This window comes from Antrostomus carolinensis, unplaced genomic scaffold (genome assembly GCF_000700745.2).
Source record: "Antrostomus carolinensis isolate BGI_N321 unplaced genomic scaffold, ASM70074v2 scaffold15659, whole genome shotgun sequence".
NCBI classification, from domain to species: Eukaryota; Metazoa; Chordata; class Aves; order Caprimulgiformes; family Caprimulgidae; genus Antrostomus; species Antrostomus carolinensis.
In genome coordinates, this window is record NW_010339363.1 from 67,946 (window position 1) to 75,520 (window position 7,575).

General features: G+C 41.2%; 1 protein-coding gene across 3 annotated transcripts in view; it reads left to right on the forward strand.

The window, feature by feature from the left end:
• Positions 1-3,524, forward strand: part of FHL1 (four and a half LIM domains 1) — an 11,439-nt gene extending 7,915 nt beyond the window's left edge. For 2 of the 3 annotated variants that reach the window (XM_010175825.1, XM_010175824.1), the window contains exons 2-6: positions 100-281; positions 986-1,163; positions 1,658-1,827; positions 2,398-2,584; positions 3,370-3,524. In XM_010175825.1, the coding sequence (XP_010174127.1) occupies positions 126-281; positions 986-1,163; positions 1,658-1,827; positions 2,398-2,584; positions 3,370-3,524 (846 nt within the window). In that variant the 5' untranslated portion in view covers positions 100-125. Of the gene's footprint in view, positions 1-99; positions 282-985; positions 1,164-1,657; positions 1,828-2,397; positions 2,585-3,366 lie in introns of all 3 variants that reach the window. The other variant, XM_010175822.1, reaches the window with a different exon arrangement.
• The last annotated feature ends 4,051 nt before the right edge of the window (positions 3,525-7,575 follow it).

Genomic DNA, 7,575 nt, shown 5'->3' on the forward strand with positions numbered 1-7,575 from the left:
TGCTGAACCATCTTCCTGATACTTACTTGCATAGACCCAAGAAGGTAGACCAGTTATCAGAGCTTCAGTGCTGTAACTTCACCCTCTTTCCTCTTGCAGGGCCTGGCAGTTACACCGTGGGCACCATGTCGGAGCGCTTTGACTGCCACTACTGCCGTGACCCTCTGCAGGGGAAGAAGTACGTGCAGAAAGAGGGCCGCCACTGCTGCGTCAAGTGTTTCGAGAAGTTCTGTGCCAACACCTGCACTGAGTGCAAGAAACCCATTGGAGCTGACTCCAAGGTGAGTGCCGAGCAGATAAATGGATGAGGGGAAGACAGGCAGATGCTGATAACCCTCCCATTTGTTCTCCTCTGTGTCAAAACAAGTTCTCTTGTGAGTTCTCTGGCTGATGGGCCATGTGCTCCTTGGGCAAAGAGCCAGAGGCTCTGGGGCACTGCAGTAGGGATGTTCACCATGGGCTGCTCCTGCACAGGAACTAATTTCAGGATCTAGATTCAGCTCCATGAACTGTTGCAAATGCTGAATTGTCCTCAAGAGTACTGTGGGCAATCCAGCCTGCACAGGACTTGCAAAAAACTCATCTTCTGGGCAGAGCGCTTGGGAACCCGAGGTCTGATTTTTGTCAGTTTGTCATTTGTTTATTGCTTCATGTTTATGGCAATAACAACGTACACCTGAACTAGAGGAAACCTGACAACCAGAGGAGCCCACACTTACAGAACTTCAAATCTCAAAGCTGTTGGTTTGAAGCATCTTCTGCTACCCTGAAAGTCCAAAGTGAATGTAATTGTGTCAGCGAGTTGGTTAAATGTCCTTCCCTTAACCGCTTGCAAATGAACTGCACCTCCAACCACTGAATGCAGACATGCTTAGGAACTAACGCATCTGTCCTTTACTGCCCAGGCTGAGGAGACACTCGCTTGGTTTTAGGGCTGCTCGGCAATAGAAGGGCTTATTGCTCACTCCATTTCTGTTCCTTACAGGAGCTGCATTTCAAGAACCGTTACTGGCACGACAACTGTTTCCGCTGCTTCAAGTGCTACACGTCCTTGGTCAACGAGCCCTTCATGCTAAGGGAGAACAACAAGGTTTGGTGTAGCAACTGCACTGCCACTGCGGATGCGCCCAGGTGTAAGGGCTGCTTCAAGCCTATTATTGCAGGTACTGATGCCACTGATAAGGGCACAACTGCCAAGTTCTGCTCTTGGGTGAAACCATAGAGGTTTATCAAGCTGTGGAGGCTGCAGTTAGGGGTATGGGCATCATAGTGGAAGGCTGGAACACCACAAAATGGTGCAAGTTTTGACTGTTGCTCTCACCCATCTATTTTATTTAAGTGTTGAAAGGCTGCTCTGAAGTTAACCCTCATGTGGACAGTTTGTCTTAAACCATTTCTACCAAAAGCTTTGCCCTGTAAATCAGGGTCTTCTCAGAAAGGCTCAGGCACCTGCCTGACAAATATTTTAAGAACATCTAGAAGGCCCTGGCTAAAACCAGATACAGAAATTAAACAGCTCATCCTTTGTCCATGTTATATCTGAACCCCAGGCATACGTATGGCCAGGTCTTGCCTACAGTTGTGCCACATTGCACAGGGTGGGGAGTTTATCACAATCCTGAAATCCCATGTAACAACTTATTTCTGTCTGTTGTAGGAGACCAAAATGTTGAGTACAAGAAGATGGTCTGGCATAAGGACTGTTTTACTTGCAGCCAGTGCAAGCAAGTGATTGGATCTGGGAGCTTCTTCCCCAAGGGTGATGACTTCTACTGTGTCTCTTGCCATGAGCATAAGTTTGCCAAGACCTGTGCTAAATGCAAGAATGTAAGTCCTTCCACTTTGCAAAGGCAGCTGCCAGAACTAGCCCTCACATGTCTTTTGGAAGCTAGGAGAGTAAGCCAGTAGACAGATCATGCTGAAGCTGTACCCATGCTTATGTTCTTTCCCTGAGATGCTGGTGGAATGAGCTTGTGGTATAATAACGTTATATGAGCTAATGGTTCTTGCACATTACAGTATCTGAGCGATGGCAACTCTGCTGAAAGCAAGTGTCCACCAGCCTGCACTTGCTTTGGGGATGTTTTAAGCTCTCCAGTAGGTATTGTGTATTCAAGCAGTAAAACAGTATTTTATAAAATAGCTGTTTTACAACTTTAGCAACTGATTAGTGTAGACTTGCAGAGTCACTGCAGGTAAAATAAACTATTATGAAAGCTCCAGGCACGCAGGGTTTCAGGCTAGAGGAACTCAAGTATGCTGCCCTATTTAATTTTAATGAAAACTTTCAAGAGATCTCCTCCCTGACAAAGCCCTTCTACCCTACACCCCATGCCTGCATCACCTCTCTTTCCTCCTTGTTGGTTCTGAAACACATCTCTGCTCTTTGCCTCCTAGCCCATCACTTCTGGAGGCCTCACTTATCAGGAACAGCCTTGGCATTCAGAGTGTTTCATCTGCTCCAACTGCAAGAAGCCACTGGGTGGGAAGCGCTTCACGGCTGTAGAGGATGAATTTTACTGTGTTGAATGCTACAAGGAGTGTGTTGCCAAGAAGTGTGCTGGCTGCAAGAATCCTATTACAGGTATGTTGGACTAAATGCAGCTTGAGGGCAGTGGGTGCTTAAGGTCAGAACAGCGATCCCCAAAGACATGCTAACACCAGGTCTAGTATCCCAAGCCCAATCCCAGCAATTTACATGTGATCTAAGTATAAGCCCCGTGCTCCTGCTGGATAGAGGCTGACTTAGTAACAGCTCTTTACCCTTTGCAGACCTCTAATTTACCTTCTTCAAAACTTCCCCATCTAGAACTGTTCCCATCTCTATCTTAGTTAAGGAACCTTAGGTCTAAAAAGAGCAATGTTTTATTGCCCCAAAGTGACATTTCCTTTACTTCTGCTGTATTTTACATGTCACAGTTACTGGATCATGAAGCTCAGCCCTAAACTGTGGCCACTATCCTGCCAGTCCCATGAGACTTGCATTCTTTGCTGCATTTTTAGAGCATGGTTTCGAGCCGGTAACAACGAGGCAGGGTGGTGAGCCGAACCTGTCCTTGCTCTACATCTTGATATTTCCTTTGGCTTGACTGTTTCCTGGAGAAAGGATCCAAGGGAAAAAGCTTATTGCAGAGACAAGCCACACAAGCCTTATGCTACGCTGCCTGTTTCTCTTAAGAGCAATAGTTATTTGCAGCAAACACTGTGGTTCAGTTGCAATTTTGGCTAGTATTTTAGGCATAAAAATCTGGTCTGCAAGACTACAGAAGCACAGGAGGCAGAAAGAATGGGATGTGCTGTTTGATGGACTAACCCCAGCCAAGGGAAAAGCTACTATCGCCGTCCTATAATTGTTTTCTCTCCTAGCAGGATTTGGAAGAGGAACCAGTGTGGTTAACTACGAAGATGAATCCTGGCACGATTATTGTTTCAAATGCACAAAGTGTGCCCGTGGTCTGGCCAACAAGCGCTTTGTTTGCCATAATGGAAAAATTTACTGTGCTGACTGTCCCAAACGACTGTAAGGAGCAGACAGCAACTGCTGTAAAATGGATGTTAGAGCCCTGCTTTCCAAAACAGTCCTGGTAAAGGAGCAGGTTTTTTGCATGTTAAGAATTTTAACATTTTCCATTTTAGTATAAAAACTAAAGTAGTCTCAATGTACTGGGTTGGACTTTTAAAGCTCCTGCAGTACAAAAGCATGTAGCATTGCAAAAAAAAAAAAAAAATCTAACTTTGCTTCCAAGTAACTCTTAGTGTAAAGACCTGAAATGCCGTTAGATTTAACATTTGAGATCCACTTATTACATAATCTGTGTGTAGCTTAAACTAAAACGAAACTAGTTTTAAACTTGTCTGGTATACGTTTAAGCTTAACATTTAATGAAGTGAGTTTGACAAGGCATGCACCTCTGAAACAGAGATGCAGGTTGCACCCAGGATCAGAGAGATCCGTTGTTATGCTTTTACAAGTACAGGTACATTACATACATCACACCATTAACAGCAGCTCAGTAATAAATACCTTAGTTTACCCTACCACACCAAATTGCAGCACGTGTATGGAATGGCTTCATCTTGCATATAACAAGATTTTAGCAGTACAATTTAGCTTTAGTTAAGTTTCCATAAACTTGTTTTTAGTCTTGATTTCTGCATGGTTTGCCCAAAAGTTTTGCTCATCAGCTTTTTTTACATCATTGTTTAAACGAGGCTGTCTATATACAATTATTAATCCATTAACAAGAAGGAAACCTTTCAACTACAACAAAATGCATATGCATTTAGAAGTGCCTTAAAACTAGCTCAGACAATGATAGCTCTCCTATCATGTCAGTATATGTTTTATGATTTAATAAAAATGAGACTAGTGCCTGCTTGGAGTCCTACAGTCTGGAAAACTTTTTTTCATTTTCCCATCTTACATGATTATCACCACTTATAACTGAACTACTGAAATCAAGTCTGATACAAATACTGGCAAAGTCAAGAGTCAGCTGCTCTGTCACAGTGTCCTTAAATATCTGAGGACCAAAGCAACAATTTCCATAAACTAATTAAGTTTTTTAATGTATAATTGACACTGGACCATCTGCCAAGAACAGCCTGTGTGAAAAAGCCCTTTGGAGAACACATGTACAACCACTGTCCCTACACACATCTCCTGCCCTTCAGCAACCTTAACAATTGTTTAAGGATTTTTTCATAGCAATGGTTGAGACTGTACAGAACTATTTATCAACTGGATGCTGCTCTAGTCATTCCCTTTCATTCACAGACACCTACTAGAAACACAGAACCCTTGGAAACCCCAAAAAAACAAAAAAAAAAAAAAAACAACAAAAAAACCCCCCCAAAAGGCACCATTTTGCTGTATTCTTGATGGTCACTGCTCCACTGTGTCCACAGAACACTGTTAAACTCACTGTTAGAACATGAAGATGCTGGTGCTACAAGTTAAAAGCAAAGGCTTACAGTAAAAAAAGCAAATTAAAGAATTCAACAGTTATGAACACATCACTGGCATGTACAAACACAGCAAGGTGTGAAGGTGTTAGTACACATACCCTCCCAACCACACAAGTGCTACTGCCAAAGAGGCTGCTAGCTTTGGGAATGTGCAGTGTGGAGTAGTTAGAGCAGTACCAGAGTGCATCTCAAGGCAGGTCAGCATGGCAAGGGGGTTGGAGACTCCTAGTAAGGTAATGTTTAGCATTACAGAAATAAAGCATTGTTCAACTGCAAAGTTTATTTAACAGTGCACGCGTATTTACACAGAGCTGTAACAGACCATTCTACAAATATGATCAGAACAGAAAAAATATCGGCATCTTTGCTTGTTAGAATGATTGTCTCTGCCAGAATGAAACAACTATCGTACAAAAATACATTTTTCTTTTTACCTAAGGCACTGCTCTAAAGTCTAAAACAGTTCTACCGTATTCTGAGTAGCCAACAGCGAGAGTAAGAAGGCTGAGGGTTTCCTATCGTCACTGCGACGTCGAGGAAAGAACATGTTTAGTTCCAGCAAAACCATTTGCATTTAACCACTGAACACACAGCTGCCGTTTGGATGATTCATTGGAATTGAAGTATCAGCCAATGGTTTCTAGCAGGATTTGAGACAGCTATTCTTTACAGGAATCACTTATCCAGTATATCTGTGTTACAGGAGGCGTAAGAACAAGACTTGCATTATTACTTTTAGTAGCAATTTTCAGAATATGTTTAGTTAATCTCTTCATGCTGTAAAATGCAGGCAAGTTTAGGTTAAATAGATTACTTAATGCAGGCTTTAGGGGAAGGGAAAAATATATATGCAGCTTCCAGCCACTGTTATACAGCCGGAACAGGAACACTTAGAATAATTAACATGAACAAAACATGACTTCAGTGGTCTAATACTGTTATGTACACAATAAAATAATACTTCCATGAGTGTAGCTAAATTTAAATAAGTAATTCAAAGGGAAAACATATTTAAAAGCATGACACATTAAACTGCATTATGACAGACATATCTAGGTACTCAACAGTTCTGTAATATTAGTGCATATATTGTAAAATGTTTTGATGTTTGCCAATAACTTAAAACATATTAGTGACGGTACAATATTGCATTTTGAAACTGCCAATATTTTCACATCAGAAAAGAAGGAATTTTTCTTCATTCAAAACTGAAGATACTCAATTTGCATTTTTTTTAAATAGCACATGAACCAACAAGTAACAGTGTTTTTCTAGAACATTACAAAGGGAGTTCAGCTTTAACACACACTGAATGAGTCTTTTATTTCATCATGTGCCATTTTAGAAATATGCAAAAAGCTGTCCAGTAGTTAACTGGGAGCCTCCAGTGGTATATGATACTGATATGAAAATAATAATTTAAAAAAAAGACTCAAACAAGTTACTGTAAAGTCTATAAAAGGGAAACAAATGATATTTGAACAAGGAAATCTTAGTAACAATTATCTAAATGAATGGAAAAAGAACATCAAAACAAGAGTTTCCCTGAAATGTTTCAAGGTGCAAATCTAGAAGTCTGTCATCCCTCCCCTGGGTTTTGTTTTTTGCAAACTTGAAGATGGATAAAGGTAAACAAGCAGCTTTTCAAAACAAGGCCTTCGGTACTTGATAAAACACTGGATTACTGAAGTGCAATCAGATTATTTCCAGGTCTCTAGTGTTCACAGTTCTGTCCAAAGAGCAAAGAGAAGAAAACATTTAACCATCATAACTGGGTGTATGCCACATACATCTATCATCACTGGCAGAGTCTCCATGCAGGGAGTAAGCACAGAACCACTTGGTTACTTACTGTCCAAAATCAGCGCAGTAGCTTTTATTTTTTAATATACGAATATTAGTTTTCAAATTTATGTGCAGTAATTCTTAAACCGTATTATGTCTAAACATTTTCAAGTTCAAAATTGAAAGGCAACACTTCCTTCACTAACATGTTAATGATTTTGATCAGAACAAAACGTGATCAGCAGTATCACATCAAATCCTTCTGTTCCCATGGCCCACTTAGTCATGGCCTCAAGGGAGTCTCAATAAGGCTATGTCTGTGGGACTAAAATTCACAAGACGCAGAGTGACAGAGGAGACTCAGGAAACAGTTCAGTCTAGAAAAGTGCTACATTTTAATTAAAAAAAAAAAGTGCTACACATCACTTTAAGAAAATGTGGATAGCAAGTCTTGTTTTTTCCACTACCATTCATTTCAACTGTTCACGCAGTCATTTATCTCACGGGAAGAGATCTCCTGCTATGAATACATCCATTTGGGGCTTAGCTCCAACACCAGAGTAGTTTAGTCTCACGTACACTGGCTTACTGAAGCCTCTCTGACACATTATGCTGTACAGCATCAGGGTCTGGCTTCTCAAGTACATGTGGCTTCAGATGCAGCCCTGCTTCTTTCAGAAAATTCAGATTATTGTGTGTGCAGCTTTATTGCTCCTCTCAAAATGTAACACAACCATCTGTGGAGTTTAAGGGTGGTGTTACCATCCTCAGGGAAGTGAAAGACTATTCTACAGTAAGTACAGAGAACAGCTAATGCCTTAG